The sequence below is a fragment of the Lissotriton helveticus genome, chromosome 9 (assembly GCF_964261635.1).
Source record: "Lissotriton helveticus chromosome 9, aLisHel1.1, whole genome shotgun sequence".
Taxonomy (NCBI): Eukaryota; Metazoa; Chordata; class Amphibia; order Caudata; family Salamandridae; genus Lissotriton; species Lissotriton helveticus.
The window spans coordinates 557850669-557868661 of NC_136070.1; the positions used below are offsets into that span (position 1 = coordinate 557850669).

The 17993-nt window shown below is 42.1% G+C and overlaps 1 protein-coding gene across 1 annotated transcript in view; it reads right to left on the bottom strand.

Annotated features, from left to right (window-relative positions):
* ZFTA (zinc finger translocation associated) overlaps nt 1-17993 on the bottom strand; it is a 130520-nt gene that overhangs the window by 63155 nt on the left and 49372 nt on the right. The window contains exons 2-3 of the mRNA XM_078660455.1: nt 13964-14476; nt 9017-9472 (exon numbers count right to left, since the gene is read on the bottom strand). Coding sequence (XP_078516581.1) covers nt 9017-9472; nt 13964-14476 — 969 coding nt within the window. The remainder of the gene's footprint in view (nt 1-9016; nt 9473-13963; nt 14477-17993) is intronic.

Here is a 17993-nt window from a genome sequence, read left to right on the forward strand (position 1 = left end):
AGACTTTTATGGAATCCCTTTTATCAGATATTATGGTAGAGACCCATTTTCCCTGTGTTTTATAGTGGATGGTGTACCTAGATCCCTAGCACCAATCCACCTCGGGTTGCACATGCACGACCAATCATTGTGAGACTCTTAGACTACAGAGATAGAGAGGTTATCCTGTGGCTGGCATAAGAACACAGCACTACAGAATACTTAGGCCCCAAAACCTCATGCTTACTGGACTTTGCAGCAGCCGTTCAGGGCTCCAGGTGCTCATTCACAGATGTTAAATGGATCCTGCATGATGTAGACATGACGAATTCCATGATCTAGCCTTCTAACGTCAAGTTATCTTTGATGGTAGTCCACTCTTCTTCATTAAATCAGAAGATACTGTGAATTTCTGTTTATTACTTGGTTTGCAAAAGTGCTCTGTAAATTCTCCCCCCGTTGAGGTCAGATTATGGTGCACAACTGAACAATGTGAAATTACTTGATTCTTCAGCTTCTTCATGCTACCCAGATAAGTTTCTCTTATTGAGAGTGTTTTTCTGGTTAGCAATTTAACTTGCAGATGTATTTATTCTTGCTGGACAGACTGACCGGAGTCTATACAATTAATGAGTAATGCTTTTGCTATAACTTCTCTACAATGTACAAAGAAAGTAGTGTGGTTGGAGGCCGCTACGCCTCGTTGTACATCATGCAACAGTAACATATTGGTGGGTTTAACAAGTTTGGGGCAGCTACACTGGCAGTTGTGGTTTTCAACATGGGTGGGTGAGGGTTTGGGAGTTGATGTGGAAGTTTACCACGGCTAAACACGTTGCAGGCCAAAACGATACGGTCAGGCAACAAGACTAAGGGAGTATTGCAAAACAATGGTCTGTCTAACTTACTTCCAACGCTAAAATGGTTAAACATCCTACCATTAAATGTGGCCCCAAGAATATACAGGGCTTTAACAGCCAAAGGAAGGAAAGGCTTGTATTCACCTATCTGAATAGTTATTTCATAAATATCAAATCAAGGAGGAATTACTAGAAGTAGCAAGAGAGAAGGACTTGGTGATTCCCTTTTTAGGTTGTTTCTCTGAGTCCCCTCTTGTGACGTATTCCCTGGGCTTTCTGCAGGTGTGGTATTCACCATTTAGTTTCCATCGTTGAACCTCCTTGTGCTTCATTAACACGGATTTATCAAGGATTCTTCCAGACGGACACCCAGAACTTAGGCCAGAACTGTTCGATATTCGGTCTGGTGTGATTCGTCCCAAAATTTGAACACAATGCCAAAAGGGAACACATCAGTAGCGTATTTTATTTTGTTTTAGTTTGTCTGTTATTGGTTGAAAAGGTGGCCATCTGTCCTGCATAGCGGAGGCAATAACTTGAAATAGGGAGCATACATAAACATTGTAACTAACTGGGCCTTTCGCTCTTGCTGCTTTTAGTATTTTCTCCTTGATTTGACATTCATGAAATTTGACTAGTATGTCATGTGTTGTGCTAATTTCTCAATTTCTTAGCGACCCTGCTCTATGCACTCTATTTATTTATTGATTGGATTTGTAGAGCGCATGGCTGACCGAGGGCTTCCCACGCTAAGAATTCTGCCAGTGAAGAGATGAGCCAACGCATAGTTAGTATGGGAAAAGCCAGGTTTTCAGATTTTTCCTGAAAATCTTTTTGTTTGGCGCAGCTCGGATTGCCAGTGGAAGGGCATTCAACAGCTTGGGTATCAGATGGGCGAAAGATCTACCACCCAATCTAGCTCTTTTAATTCTGGTTGTTTTGAGGAGCTGTTGCTGGGAAGATCTGAGAGGTCTAGTTCGGCAGTACCTAGATATCCGGTTCCTCAGTTTTTCGGGCCCAGAGTTATTATTTTATTATTTTATTATTATGCGTTCTTATATAGCGCTCGATTACCCGTAGGCATCTCGGCGCTTGCCTTGGGAACCCGTCCTGGCTTTTCCCTGTGAGATACCCGTACTGGGCATCCCCAAGGTGAAAGGCAGACATCCCGCCGCGGGGGGGCCGTCGTGGAGATTAAGCAAGCTAATGCCCAGAGCTGCAGAGTGTGAACCCGTGACTCGAGTAGGCACCGAAACGAGAATTATCGAGTCCGTGGATATTTGGGCTCAAGACCCTGCCGCGTCGGGAATTGAACCCTGGTCCCGGGTCTGACCTCTGCTTCAGGGTCTGCCTCCTCTAACCAGTGAGCCACACTTCTCCACTACTTCTCCAGTTATTAATAGCTCTACATCTACGAGCTATGCAGAGAGTTTTAAACTTAACTCTAGCCTCGACAGGCAGCCAATGCAGCTGTTTAAGTGCTTCCTTTGCAGAGATGCGGTTGGGGATTTTTAACAGGAGTCTGGCTGCCGCATTCTGCACCACGTGAAGTCGCCTTGTGACGTACTTCGGTGAACCCGGATAAAGCGAGTTTCCATAGTCCAGTCGTGAGATGAGTATGGATTTAATCAACGTTTCCTCAGGGGGACAGGGATTACATCAATTATTTTCCTTAACATTTTAAGAAGGGCAAAACATGTCCCTGAGAGCTTTCTGGATTGGCAATCCAGTGCTAGGGAGTCCTCCAGCCAGATTCCAAGGTTTTTTATAGCTGGTTTAGGGATAGGTGGATCTCCCATACATTTGGGCCAATGTATCAGGGGTGAGTGGATGCCCGGATCTCCAAGCAGCATGAGCCACGTTTTCCCACTGTTCAACTTCAAACAGCTGTTGGACATCCAACTAACCACTTTCTCCAGACATGCGGGCAGTTGGTTATTGCTGGATTCTGAGCCATTAGAAAAGGACACCACTAGCTGGGTGTCATCAGCATATGACACCACAGATATTCCATATTTCTGCACCACCTCAGCCAGCTGAATTGAGGTACAAGCCCTGCGGGACACCACATGCGATAGGGAGGTGCTCTGAGACGCAGCCCCTTCCATCACCTGGAAAGTTCTGTTTTCCAGGAAGGAAGCAAGCCACTCCAAGTCTTTTCCCTGAATGCCCACTTCCTCTAATCTTGCTTTTAAGATAGCGTGATCTACGTTGTCAAAGGCGGCGCTGAGGTCCAGCAGGAGGATGGCGGCAGACTGATCCTCATCAAGTATTGATTTTAGTTCCTCGGTGACCGTCAGTAATGCCGAATCAGTACTGTATGTGGCTCGAAAACCCATCTGGGTGGGATGGAAGGTGCCATTAGACTCCAAGAAGTTAGACAGAGAATGGTTGACATTGCTTTATTTTGTGCATATCAAGTGCCACATTTTTCTTCAAGGGTTGTGCTTTTTTCTTTAAGTCTCTCCATTTGCCCCAAATTTTCTACAACTCTAGAACAAGCAGAGTCTGTCTTTATCAGTCCTTAGCGTCAAGATCGTTTCTCCCAGGTCAAAGGTGCAGGGAAGTGAGTTCTCTGGAGAGGTCAGTCTTAAACTCCTCCCGCAATTCACTTTTGACGGACTGTAAGCTGGCATGGTGGGTTTACCTGTATGGTTGTTGTCATGGGTTTTCCACGCTTCTAAGATATCCTTGTTATCAGACCCTAGTAGTATAAAAAAAAAACATGATTGTCCTTTGGGAGTGCTTCCTATGTGGCATGGGCCTGTCTGCCTTTTCCTTACATACGTCATATCTTGCATCACACATCTTTATTGCACATTTACGGCTTCTAATCAACTGTAGAGTCATAAGCTGCTTGACTATGTAATATGATATGGCACATGGGACAGGCATTTTCCATCCTTTCAAGTTACCCGAGTCTGATCATGCGTCACCACAGGACACCAAATGAAGTTTCTGTCACCTTTTTCAATGTTTATATCCCATGACCGATCTCTTTGTGGGTTTTCCTCAGGACCCAACGTTGCTGTGTTTTTTCAGTGCTCAGGGGCGATGGTGGGGGTGGAATCACTAGGCCAATCTTTTACAGTTTGCCTTCCTCTCAGAGTGAGGCAGTTTATGTGATGTTTGTAGCACACCGGTGGATGTGGGTGTCCCATTTCCTCAAATATTTTCTCTTCAGGGCCTCCCTGGATCCTGACTTGCGGCCAACTCAGTGGTGCGCCAAGTTCTTTGTGACAGTCCGTCTCGTCACTGTCTTCCATGGTGCCCACCCTCTCCAACTGTGCTCCTTTGCTGCTCCTTCCTCCTTCAGGGTCCCATTCTTGGCATCTCAGGGGGGCCTAGATGTTAACACTCCCTCTGCACCTTCTGCCCGCATGGAGTTTCCGGAGTGTTACAGCCCACTGTCTTATTTCTTAACTGAATGCTTGAACCACAGCTGGCTAAGTTATTGTTTCCATTATACATCACTAAGATTCCTCCAGGGTGAATGCCACTCTGTACTATTAAAAAATAAAATCACTATACGCTCTTATTCCCCTAATATATCTGCAAACTCTGACATGGTGCCGATTTCAAAAGCAGCAGGTACGCAACAAGAGAATTCCTTCAGAGCACTTCAAGGGAAAAATACTGCTCTTAGAACAGACCCAAAGCCCGATTTGACAACCAAAATGTAGTTCATTATCTACTTCGACCAGTTCTCTATGGATGATACTCTTTACAAGCAAAGGTACCTGTAGATAGCATTCCAGGTTGTACTATAGTCATTGCAAAAAACAGTTACTGCATTCATTGTCTCAAAGCTTAGAAGTTAATGATGTTCTCCCCTTCTCTGGCCCAGGAACCCTGGTCAGAGCCAGCCTTCGATATGTAGGTTCAGATTCTGGAATTTGGGAGGCACTTTGTGATGGCATGCTGGCATGCTTCCGTCTTCATAATAACGAACAACTTACTTGCCAGCTAAAAACCCCTTCTGTGACTATGTCCAGCAGCCATTCTGCTAATGTTCAACATAGCCCTTAGTAGTCTTTACCCATGTGAAATTAAAATCAGGAACTTCAGTTTTAGAGCCTAAAACAAGAAGACCAGACACAAGATGTACAGAGGAACAAATATTCAGATCGGTAGCTTGGACCTCTGCAAAAAATACAACTTCTCAATTTTTTTAAAGGCTGGATTTCCAACGTGCTAATACGTCACTGGTTACCTCCAAGTACAAGCCTTTTTGAAAAGTGATTGGATCATCATTTATGGTGTGCTTTATAGATGAAGGCACGTAACATTAAATAAAGGCAGTAGCCTAGCTGCATAAAAAGCAATAGTAAATAGGAAAGTCGACAAAAACCTAACCAGGCAGGCGCATGCATATTAGGACATCTGCAATGTTCACTAGAGTTCATCCAGGAAATACAGCCCACTGCCTCAGAGTAGTTCTGCCTGTTCTTGCCTCTTCCCCGAAGGGTGGCAGGGCAAGGCCCCTTTTGCCCATGAACACCAGTCGCCCCTCTGAACAGCTAGACATCCCGGATAATTATGTCTGTATGCATGCGTATAGAGAGGGCAAGAGAGGGGGTGGGGAGGTAGTTGCTATTATTTTGAAGAAGTCCTTCAAGTGTAAGACATTTAGATTGTAGGAACTAAAGAGTGCTGAAGCCCTTGATTTTACCATTTCTTCCAGTGCCAAATACTAGTTTTCTGGTGTGTTGGATTTCCGCTCATCGGGCTAGGCAGGAGATTTTTTGGCTTCCTTGGACCAAGCTCTAGCCACCAATTGCTTTAATTATGTAAATATTACGATACAAGGTGATTTTAATATTCACCTGGAGAAGATAATGGACCCCTAGTCTATTCGCTTCATGGAATCTCTAGCCTCTCTCAACTTAATGTATGTTGACCTGTAAAGCTCATGTAAAGCGGGGCATGCTATAGATTACATTATGTCTAACATAGAGGTGCATAGGGAAAGCCCGATACAGGTGTGTTGATCTGACCATTTCCTGCTCCCTACACCTGGCCATATTTGGGCCAGGGGGCTAGATGAGTCTCTACCCTGGAGCATGGAACGAGATCCTGGAATAAAGCCTCACTCACTGATCTTAAAAAGGCCCTGGATAAGACAAGACCCTCACTTTCAATCTGGCTCCTGAAAGTGGCCGATTCAACAGTACCTATGAGGTTCACTGGGAAGGGCCACAAAGCTCGCTCAGCTGGATGGTTCTCCCAGGAATTGGCTTGGGAAAGAGAGCTTGCAAAAAGCTTGAGAGAGTGAGGCATTGCAATTACTTAGAGAAGATGAAGTCTGTTATAAAAAATGCCCTAAATGTGTACAAAAGCAACACTAATAACGCATGTGGCTCTTTTTATACTTGGTGAATTAGAGAAGCCAACAAAGACAGCCAGGAAATCTTTAAGTTTGTCCCCAATTTTGATGACCTCAAAATAGCCCCTCTCCCGGTGTCCAATCAAGCTATGTGCACAAGATTTATTTATTTGAGGACAAGATTCTTAAAATTCAGGCCAATATGTGAGGTTCCATTTCTCCAGCTTCTGTCATGGTTTCTGGTGAATTTTTGGGCCGTCAGCAGATATTAAACTGACACTATCTGTACCTCCTACGGTAGAGCACTTGAAGCAACAATTGAGAGGTGCAAATCAGGATCTTCTGAGGATCAATTCCACCCGCATATTTGGTAGCTCCAACATATCAGTAGCTGTTCTCTGTCTCACTTCAGTTGGGTGTTATCCGCGAGTCCTAGAAAAAAGCTAATGTTGTCCCCATCCTTAAAAAGGCTAATGCAGACCCAGATACAACAGATGATTTTCGCCAAGTCTCATTACTGCCTGAAGCTGCCAAGATTTTGGAAATATATGTAAACAACCAGCTCAATACTTTTCTTGATAGCAGTAAACGGCTGCAACCATCCCAGTTCTGCTTCCGCACTCGACAGTGTTGCTAGAAATCTCTGAAGCGATTAAGCGGAGTTTGGACGCTGTTTTAATGTGACCTTGGTGCTGTTGGACCTATCTCCACCATTCAACAATGTGGACCACAACATCTTGTTAAAAAGGCTGGAACATCTGGGTGTAGAAAATGTTGCCCTCAGAAGGATGAGATCTTTCCTGGAGGACAGAGAGAAGGTTTTTGGGACGAAACCTTACTCCAAAGTCAAACGGCAGAGATGAGGGGTTGCCTCGGGGTTCTGTCCTGGTCCCTACCCTTTTTAACATTTACCTGGCTTCTCTGTCATACTTGGTGGAATGGTTTAGTATTAGACTAATCTCCTATGCAGACGATAGAGAGCTCCTATTAACCTATGACGGAGACTCGGTCACGTTCAAAGAAACCTTTGCTCTTTGCTTAAAAGTACTTCTTTACTGGCTCAGAAAGAACACACTTCAGTGTTTGGGCATAAGCCATACCGGGATGGACAGGTGACTGGCTGAACAATGTTTCGCCTCCACCACCTCTTCCTATGGAGTAGGCAAGAAACATGGGCGTATTGTTCAATTCAAATCTATCCTTTAATACACAGGTCTCATCGGTGGTGAAAGCCTGTGTTTTGATTATTCGCCTGCTCCGAAAATTTCTGCATGTGATTCCTCAGGGAGCACAGGTCACACTGGTTAGGGCACGGATACCATCGCTGCTGGATTATATCAATATTCTATACTGGGGCATTCCAGAATATTTAATCTAGGGCCTACAGGTAGTGCAAAATATGCCGGTCAGCTTACTGTAAAAGCTACCAAAGCACTCATCTGTACCACTTTTTCGCGAGAGGCTGCATTGGCCTCCTGTGCATCAGCTAATAATGTTCAAGGCATTAACTCTGACACATCAAGTCCTCTAAAATAGGGGCACTTGTTTTCTGAATTAAAGGATTAAGGCCTTTAGGCCTGGGAGATTGACGCGCTACAGTCAGGCTGGGTTGTTAATAGTCCCCCGATTTAAAAAGCAACATAGAGGGGGTTCCTCCTTTTCCTTCCTGGCCCAGGGATTGTGGAACCAGTTACCGAGACAGCTGAGATTAATGAGATTAATGACTGAGGAATAGTGTTTAGAAAAAAAGATCAATAAAAACATTCCTATTTAGTAGTTAGAGCAAAAGGGATTCCGGCCAGGATTTCTTCAACCTCTGATGCTAAAGCACCGTGACACACCATAAATAGCTGTACACTATATAAATACCCTTCATTCACTCAATATCATTTAATTGAATTTTCTAAGAAGTTGCAACCTCCACCCCCCTAAAGTAGGCTTTGAGTACCCCTCAGATCCCAGATTAAGAACCACTATTTTAAAGGATCGCAAAATTTCAACCAGATCTTAATCCCGGAGGGACGGTGCAGATCTTAATCAGTATAGTTTGAAAACTCAAATACTAAACTGTAGGCTATACAAAACATATGGAAGACCCTTACAGAGCCTAAACATCACCCCTGACCCAAATCTAAACTTCCGCCAATAAAGGAAGCATATTATTTCACATGTACCAGTGACACTGCCTGATAACAACGCTGATGCAAGCATCTAGTTTTGGAATGCCTTTCAGGATTGCCATGCCACTGCTTGATTTGTGAAGTACCCAAAGCATTGCTTTTGAATTAGATGGCCTAGTCATATAATGAACTTTGTTACTTTTATACAAGTAGAACTATTAGGACAGTAACCCCTCAGTACCTCCATGGTTTCTAAATCTTTAACTAAATCTAGCCTTTCCCTGCTGTTTTTGAAAGTAATATTTAACATGAAGAACTTCTACATAGAGGGTGCATACATTGCATGAATTAACAGAACACACCCAGAGCAGGAATTCGCCAAATTTCTGAGAGAGCTATCTTAGCGTAATCAGTAAATAGAATTGTTTTAATTAAAAAATATATATTTTTTATTCAAACATATACCACACATAAACAGTGATAAGCTCCAGAAAATGTGAAAATCAGACACACCAAAGAGACCGAGCTACAAAACGTGATGATTTCGTTTTTGTGCAACATGGCTTCAAATTTATTTTGTTTCTAAGCTACTTTAGAGGCACAGACACAGGCTTTTCGCCAAAGGCATTAAGAAACTGATCTGTGACAATTATGTGTGAATCGAAGGTTCCATCCACTTGCCAACATTCTACATCTAAAATGGTTAATTCGAGCAGTATGGAGCTACTAACCTTTGTACACAGTTGCAGTGCTGAGGATCTCCTGAACTTCTTTGTCATCTTCCTGCTTGCCCCCTTCTTTCGGCTCATCTTCTTCCTTGACACCCCGTTCCAACATGCTCTTGGTGTTCCAGGCCCCTAGGATGATGCTTTTCTCATCGTCGCTGAAGTCAAGAGACTTGGGGTGGGAGTCGAGAATGTGCATTTTTATATCTTGAAGGTTGAGGCTGGGCAGCATGCTCCCACACATCATGCAGAAAAGTTTTTTCTTCTCACTGTTGTAGTCCATCATGAACTCGAGTCTGAACCAGTTCTGCAGGGACTCATTCAGGTAATGTTCCAGGTCACCTGTGTCCTGCGATCTCTTACCTCCTCTTCCTGAGGACTGGCGGTAACGCTTGGTAACAGAGGGCAATCTCCGGCGACGCTTTCGGCCATCCAGCAGCAGCGGATCTTGCAGATGATCCTCTGGAAATAATAATAAGAGGAATTTTACTTCATATGTTTACAGTGAAATGTGAAAGCGATAAAGGCAAGGGACAGAATAAAAAGAGTAAGAGATGGCAACAAGGTGATCATGAGACAGACAAGAAAACATCTAGGAAGCAGAAGAAAAAAAACTGGAAATAAAAAGGGAGAAGTTGCACACATTTTCTGCAACAGCAGACATTCTTGTAGGTACCAGCAGTTGTAAAGCACAGGCTGTAAATTCATACACAGCATTTAAGACCATGTACTTTGAGTAAGTTGGATGTTGCATCAATTGCAAGACAGTAATATAAAAAATTAACTTAATACTAAGTAAAGTATGCTCACGCAGGAGAAAAGTTCAACTGGAATTCTTGGTAAGACTTAAGTTTCTAAACAAAAAATGGCGCACCATCAAATCCGAATTGCACGACCCACCATAATTCCGTAGTCCTTAGCACACGTTTGGTATTCTACGTAATTGATGAATACAAGTGTTTCCACAATACAGTTCATTCACCAACAAAATAAATTTCTTAATCCTTTTGTTCAGGGTTTGTCGTTGTTTATTGAAGGAGACGTCACAGCCAACACGTGTTTCGTCGTATTGGGGAATGTAACCCCCGACTTTTTCAAGGCTGTTTAAAGAAAATGGTAATGTTGTAGCACATTACTTTTGATCATAACATTTGTTCAAGTCTTTTAAACAACATTAAATGATTCTTAAAATTCGGTGGTGGTGTGATATTCTATTTACATCCTTTGTAAGCATGCTAGTGCTGTGACATTTTTAGTTACCACATTTGGTGCATGCTTATTGGTATTGATAAAGATTCGTTTACAGTATGTTGTTTCTTAACATCATAGAAAGTATGAGCCCATTAGAAGGTATGGAGAGACCGGTGAGGGTGTCGTTATCGTTATCTTGGGGGTGGCATGCAAATTCCTTTAATTGTGATTGTTTTTGTGAATTTTAACGTGGGTTCATGCTTATCTAGGAACCATGCATTTTAATACCTATTCTCCGATGCTGTTGTTCGTTCTGTGTGAGGGAATATTGAAGCAAGATGTAAGCTTGAAGTTGTCCTGATAGGTACATCTAGTACAACATATGTTAGATTCTTAGAGAATTTTTAGATTTACTTACGTTAGTTGAGGTGATACTTCCAACCCTCAAAGGGGTTCTGGTGTGGATATCGTGGGTATTATTCAAGCTTCGTTGATGTGATGACCAATCTAATGGTTCACTCTCTGTAAGCTGTAATTGATATATCAGACTTTAGTTGGGTGCACTCAGGAGATATCTGTTTTTTGACAGCAATCCTCTTGACTTTTAACAAAATGAGCCACCTGGCGTCATATGCACTTATATTGGGTACTTGGAAATAAAAAGTGCTGTACTAGTATATACGAATTTAAGACGTATATAAAATATATATAACGTAGTGCTTCCCGATTTATCGTGCTTATTATTAATTGCCACAATATTTTAGCGAGGGACGGGCTTTGCTATTATCGGAAGTGCTCCCCGTCTATTGTCCCAGTGTACATATTGAGGAATGACACTGACTTGGCTCGTTTCTTTTTTCGTGCCGATAAATCGGGAAGCACTACGTTATATATATTTTATATACGTCTTAAATTCGTATATACTAGTACAGCACTTTTTATCTCCAAGTACCCAATATAAGCGCATATGACGCCAGGTGGCTCATTTTGTTAAAAGTCAAGAGGATTGCTGTCAAAAAACAGATATCTCCTGAGTGCACCCAACTAAAGTCTGATATATCAATTACAGCTTACAGAGAGTGAACCATTAGATTGGTCATCACATCAACGAAGCTTGAATAATACCCACGATATCCACACCAGAACCCCTTTGAGGGTTGGAAGTATCACCTCAACTAACGTAAGTAAATCTAAAAATTCTCTAAGAATCTAACATATGTTGTACTAGATGTACCTATCAGGACAACTTCAAGCTTACATCTTGCTTCCATATTCCCTCACACAGAACGAACAACAGCATCGGAGAATAGGTATTAAAATGCATGGTTCCTAGATAAGCATGAACCCACGTTAAAATTCACAAAAACAATCACAATTAAAGGAATTTGCATGCCACCCCCAAGATAACGATAACGACACCCTCACCGGTCTCTCCATACCTTCGAATGGGCTCATACTTTCTATGATGTTAAGAAACAACATACTGTAAACGAATCTTTATCAATACCAATAAGCATGCACCAAATGTGGTAACTAAAAATGTCACAGCACTAGCATGCTTACAAAGGATGTAAATAGAATATCACACCACCACCGAATTTTAAGAATCATTTAATGTTGTTTAAAAGACTTGAACAAATGTTATGATCAAAAGTAATGTGCTACAACATTACCATTTTCTTTAAACAGCCTTGAAAAAGTCGGGGGTTACATTCCCCAATACGACGAAACACGTGTTGGCTGTGACGTCTCCTTCAATAAACAACGACAAACCCTGAACAAAAGGATTAAGAAATTTATTTTGTTGGTGAATGAACTGTATTGTGGAAACACTTGTATTTATCAATTACGTAGAATACCAAACGTGTGCTAAGGAGTACCAAGCATCTTGTGGCATCACCTAACTAGAAGAGGGAAAGTGGTTCTCTTCTCCTTGTAGCACCGTGAGAAAAAATCTGCATCCAATTACTTGTATACAAGAAAAGTGCACATCTCCCTGTGGCGCCGTTAACCTAGTATAAATTACCACTATTCTAGTAGCCACACCATAATTCCGTACACCAGGTGAAACTCTGGGAACATGTGAGGATTCACCAATTCCTGCATGATTTCCTCATTTCTTGAGGGAGACTCTCAGTTCCCATTTATAATCCTTGTAAAATTCTGAATACCCCCTGGAGGTACCATTATCTCCTCATAACAGGGACCGTTGCAATATGGACAGCTTTCCCCTCACCGCTACACCACCACTAAATTCAAACATTTGAGACTGACCAGGGAGATCGGATGGTGTACGAGATTGACACTAAAAACTCTGCAGTGGGAAGGTTTTAGGTTGAGATCCGTGGTGGTACTGACGGCCTTCCAGGGCTGGGATAACATAGGCCTTTCAAGATTGGCAGATGTTTGGGATGCCAATAGAGTAGTGCCCTTCAATCATCTGATAAAGGAATATCAGATGCCAGAGTCACAATGGCTAAGATATGGCCAGTTGAGACATGCCCTTGGAAAATGTGTGTTTTATGAGTAGGAGGAGACCAATGAAAACTTCCCATTAGAGACTTTTGGATGGAGGGGTGGATGTTAAACTAATCTCATTGACATGTGGCAACATAGTGAGGAATACACAAGCATCCTTTCTAAAGCAGCAGGACAGATGGGGACAGGACCTGGGGGAGAGGACTGGCAGATGACACTGGGGTTCAAGCAGAAGTAACAATAAAGGCCAGTGACCGCCTGATTCAACTTAAAATCCTCCATCAAATATACAATAAGCAACCCTTACTGCATAAAACTGAGAGCCCAGACTGTCTCAGGGGATACAGGATGGAGTGCACATTACTGCATATACTGTGGAGTCGTCCCCATCTGCGGGCCTTCTGGGTGGATGTAAGGGGTTCACTGGAGGAAGCCACTGGGGTGCCTCTGGAGTTATAGACTAGTATGGCAAATCTGGGAATATTGGGGGCAACAGATAAGACACGTTAGCAGAAAATTCTAGTGAAAACACACACAGACTGAGAAACAGGCATGGATCACTGTAAATTGGTGGAAAGGGAGATATACAAGGGAGAAGGGTTGCAGAGGAGGTTTGAAAAACCCTGAGACGGCTGGGGCTAGGGGCACACGAGAGTTTAGATAGACATATACTCTGTTGAGGGGGTCAGGGACGAAGGGACAAATAAATGGTGGGGATAAGCTTGTTAAAGGTGGAAGATAGAAACACTAAAAGGAGAAGTGTAACGTATGTGTTTGACAAATTAAATTCTCCTACTCGCTTGATGCGATAGGCCTGTTGGTATATGTTGGATGTACGATGTGAGATAGCAAAGGACGTTGATGTTTGTTATACTATGTTTAAAACAATAAACAAATATTTAAAAAATATACATATTCAAACATTTCCTGCTTCAGACATTCCTAACCTCTCCAGCAGCTTTTTTGATTGCTGCACGTCAACTAGAAAGTGATTCTTTCCCTTACTCCTAATTCCTTTGACCTTAAAACGTACATTTATTTCAACAATAGTCACCATCTGATGGTTTACTCCTGTGGCTCATCTTCTATGAGACTAATCCTCTGAGCCTCCTTCCCTCAGAAGACCCTAGCCAAGTTTTACACCACGCAAAATCACATTCCGGTTTTGACTTAACATCTGAACCCTTGAATTACCCAAAAATCTAGAAATCTATGGATAATACTTTCAAATTGGAACAAAAAGACACAAATGCCAGTCAGCAAAAAGTTAATGGAATAGTATACCTGGGTTTCCCAGCTGGCCATCAAGCAACCCCTCGTGATCTGCAGCTGGCGACTTTGCCTCCAGGGAGAGGTGAGCATCCCAGCTGGAGATAATGGCTTCCTTCTCCTTCATGCTCCAGTGGATGGAATAAGAGTGCTTCTGGTAAATGTGGCGCTTGATGGTGCTTAGCTTGAGTGTAGCCAGCGAGCTGCCGCACACCATGCAGATCATGCTGTGGCAGCGGGCATCAAAGTCCATCAGATACTCCAGTCGCCAGTGGTTGTGGTAGTAGCGCCGGTGGTCCCGTCCAGGAATTCGACTGTTCCCAGGTCGTGAGGCCCGCTCCTCACAATGGTCCCAGAGCCTTCTGCCCATGGGCAGGGGGAAGGTCTCATTGTCATCAAGTGAGTTCCAAGAAATGTCCCGATTAGGAGTGTCCAATTGTTCAGGGGAAATGGCATCACTAGGATTTCCACTTGCCTCTGGAATTTCCACATGGGATGATGCAGTCCCGTCAAGCTGAATCTCCTCAACTGCATGGGTACAAAAATAAAATAAAAACATTTAAAACCTGTGACAATCTTTAAGGTAGTCATTTCCCATAACCTCCACTTCCAAGATGTCAACTGAACTCAGCCTCACAGCATTTTGATTAGATTTAATCAGCTTACTCCTTAGGGACAACTACTACTCTTCCCAACATCCAAATCCCTTTTTGGATCCAATCCTGGAACACTCTTACCACTGGCTTTTCTCACCAAGTTATGCATGCACTCATTTGCAAGGTTCTCTCTGTACAATCGGTCCATCAATATCTGGAAGAAAATTAAATATTGTCTGCAAAACTCCAAACTCCTTTTAATGGCAATCCTAAATGTGCATTGTTTTGATGGGTTACACATTGTCATGCAGAATGCCATTTAATCAACATACTGTGGCGAAACCAAAAATCGTTATGTCCTTATTTTTATGCTCCCCAAAGAGCACTATGTCAGCACAGGTAAAGCAGTCTGATTTTTAATGTTTCTCTAGAGAATGAAAAGAAACTAAAATAAGGGAAGAGAAGTAAAAGGTGTATGAAGATGAGAAGAACTAAGAAAATAATAATATTGCTTTTTCATAAACTTTGAAAAACTCTTGCTGCAGAAATTACAGTGGTAAGAACAAGTACCATTTTACAACAAAATAGTTTTAAGCATTTGAGAATCAGATAGTCCAGGGTAAGTCGGACTCAAAAAGAAAGGGAGTTGTGTGTTCGGTGCTGAGAATGTTCAAGACACGGTTATGCTTTTTTTGTAAAGAGGAATTACTAGTCTTAGTATGTAGCTTCTGCAAGTCTGTCTGAAACAGCCTACTTATACTGCAGTACCTGGATGCTAGGTAACTTAATTTCTGATGCTTAACTGCTTTACAAATAATGTATGCGATTGTAAAGCTAATGCATGTTTTATAGACAGCCAGAGATAACCAATCAGGATATAGGAATTGAGTGAGGTCCCCTTTCTTTACAGCAAATAAGAAACAGATAATCTGGTATGCCAGTTCAGTTAGTAATGAGTTACAAAGTCGAGTCTGGGACCATGGTAAATTGGACAACAAAGCCGAGAGACCAAACAGAGGTATAAAAACTCTGATTTTGTAAACGAATTGGAAAAAACATGTTTTGTATGTTTTCTCAATGTAACAAGATAATTTACTCAGGGTATTAGCTGTGGTGGGATATATTTGTGGGAACAAAAGGTGAGCCCATTTACGTGCCCATTTTTCTAGGGTTACGGTTGATGGTTTCTCCCTGAGCTCCTGAGAAATGATAATGAAGCATTCCAGTTGGCAACCGAGCAAATCATAGCATCACCCAAGAAACTCCAGCATTCAATAGTGATATATGGTCTCTGATGTGAGCCACAACTTGAACATCTGTAGGCATATACTTTATGCAAAAATCCTATCCATCTAGACAGAAGCACAGCAAGACTAATTCTAGCAACCCAATGCACCACTTGAAGTGCAGTACTACCACCAGTATGCTCTCATGTATAATGCACTTTAAGAGCAAACAGGACATCAAATATTCTGCAAAAACATACCCCATGGCAGGACCAAATCGATTATGATGCTCTTGTCACAAGAAAAGCAAAGTACAGGATACTAGAGCACTTGCATGTATGTGGGAGACTCCACCCAGAGCAGATTTCAACCAGCTAGATCGATTAATTTAAAAAGCACTAATGACTAATGGGCTGAAGCCTTGATTCACACTGCACTTCTAAATCACTCTACTGTTCACCAGGTGCCCTTCCTATGGTTTTCAATGGATGTTCAGGTACTCAGAACGCTAGTAAACCTATTATAAGTAAACAAACAAGCATTTGCAATGCAATAGGTCTCGCATTAGGAAAGTTTGAGCTATTAGTATTGTAAATGACAATTTTTTTATTTATGTTTTGTTTTTGAAAATAGCGAAATGAATAGCTTTGTCATTTACAATGCCAATAGTTATAACTTTCGCCAATGTGACACCTATAGCATTTGTAATGCAATATGTGTTGTATTTACATGTATTGATATTACAAATAACATTGGCTTTTAATTTTTTCCGTAATTAATACTTAAATAAAAGTTATTGTAATTTATAATGGCAATAGCTTAAAGTTTTGTAAATAACTTTTGTGAAGAGAATGTTCAGTGTTTTTTATTGTGATGAAAATCCAAGAACAGAAGCGAAATATTAACATCATTTTGTTACATTTGTAATAAAGCTTGAAACATTGAGAGAACATATTTGAACCAGGTGTTGTTGAATGGTTGCACAGATTGAAGCTGTGGTGGCGCTGAGCGATGTTGTGATGACGAACGAGTGATGTTGTGGCGTTCAGTGATGCTGTGGTAGCGCATAGTGATGTTGTGTTGCCCCTGAGTGATGCTGTGGAGGTGCGGAGTGATGCTGTATGCTATGCTATGTTTTGTTTTGCTATCCTATGTTTTGTTCTGTTATGCTATGCTTTACTATCTTATGATTTGATTTGTTATGCTATGCTGTTTTTTTATGCTATGCTATGTTTTGTTATGCTATGTTTTTCTATGCTATGCTTTTCTATGCTATGCTATGTTATGCTATGCTGTTTTGTTATGCTATGCTATCTTTTGTTGTGTTTTATTATGCTATGCAATGTTTTGCTATGCTATGTTTTGCTATGCTATGTTTTGTTATGCTATGCTTTGTTATGCTATGCTTTGTTATCCTATTCTAAGCTTTGTTTTGTTATGCCATGCTATGTTGTGTTTTGTTATGCTATGCTATGTTGTGTGTTATGCTATGCTACACGTTTTGTTGTGTTTTGCTATGCTATGCTGTGTTTTGCTATGCTTTGCAATGCTATGTTTTGTTATGTATGCTGTTTTGTTGTGTTTTGTTATGTTTTTTTGTATTTTGCTATGTTTTGTTATGCAATGTTTTGTTTTGTTATGCTTTGTTTTAGATTATGTTATGCTATGTTTTGTTCTGCTATGTTTTGTTGCGTTTTGTTATACTATGCTATGTTTTGTTATACTATGCTTTGTTATGCTATGTTTTTATTATGCTATGCTATGTTTTGTTGTGTTTTGTTATGCTATGCTATGCTGGTGAAGGTGTGTGAGTGTGTGTGAGTGTGTGTGAGGGTGAGTGAGGGTGAGTGAGGGTGAGTGAGGGTGAGTGAGGGTGAGTGAGGGTGAGTGAGGGTGAGTGGGTGTGAGGGCAAGGGTATGTGAGGGTGAGAGGGTTGTGAGGGTGAGAGGGTTGTGAGGGTGAGAGGATGTGAGGGTGAGAGGATGTGAGGGTGAGGGTGAGGGTGGGTGAGGGGGTGTGAGGGTGAGGGGGTGTGAATGTGAGAAGGGTGGGAAAGTGTGTGAGGGTGAGGGGGTGAGTGTGGGTGAGGGGGTGTGAGGGTGGGAGGGTGAGGGTGTGTGAGAGGGGGCAAGAGGGTGAGAGTGGGTGAGAGGGTGTGTGAGGGTGAGAGGGGGTGAGAGGGGTGAGAGGGGGTGAGAGGGGGTGAGAGGGTGTGTGAGGGT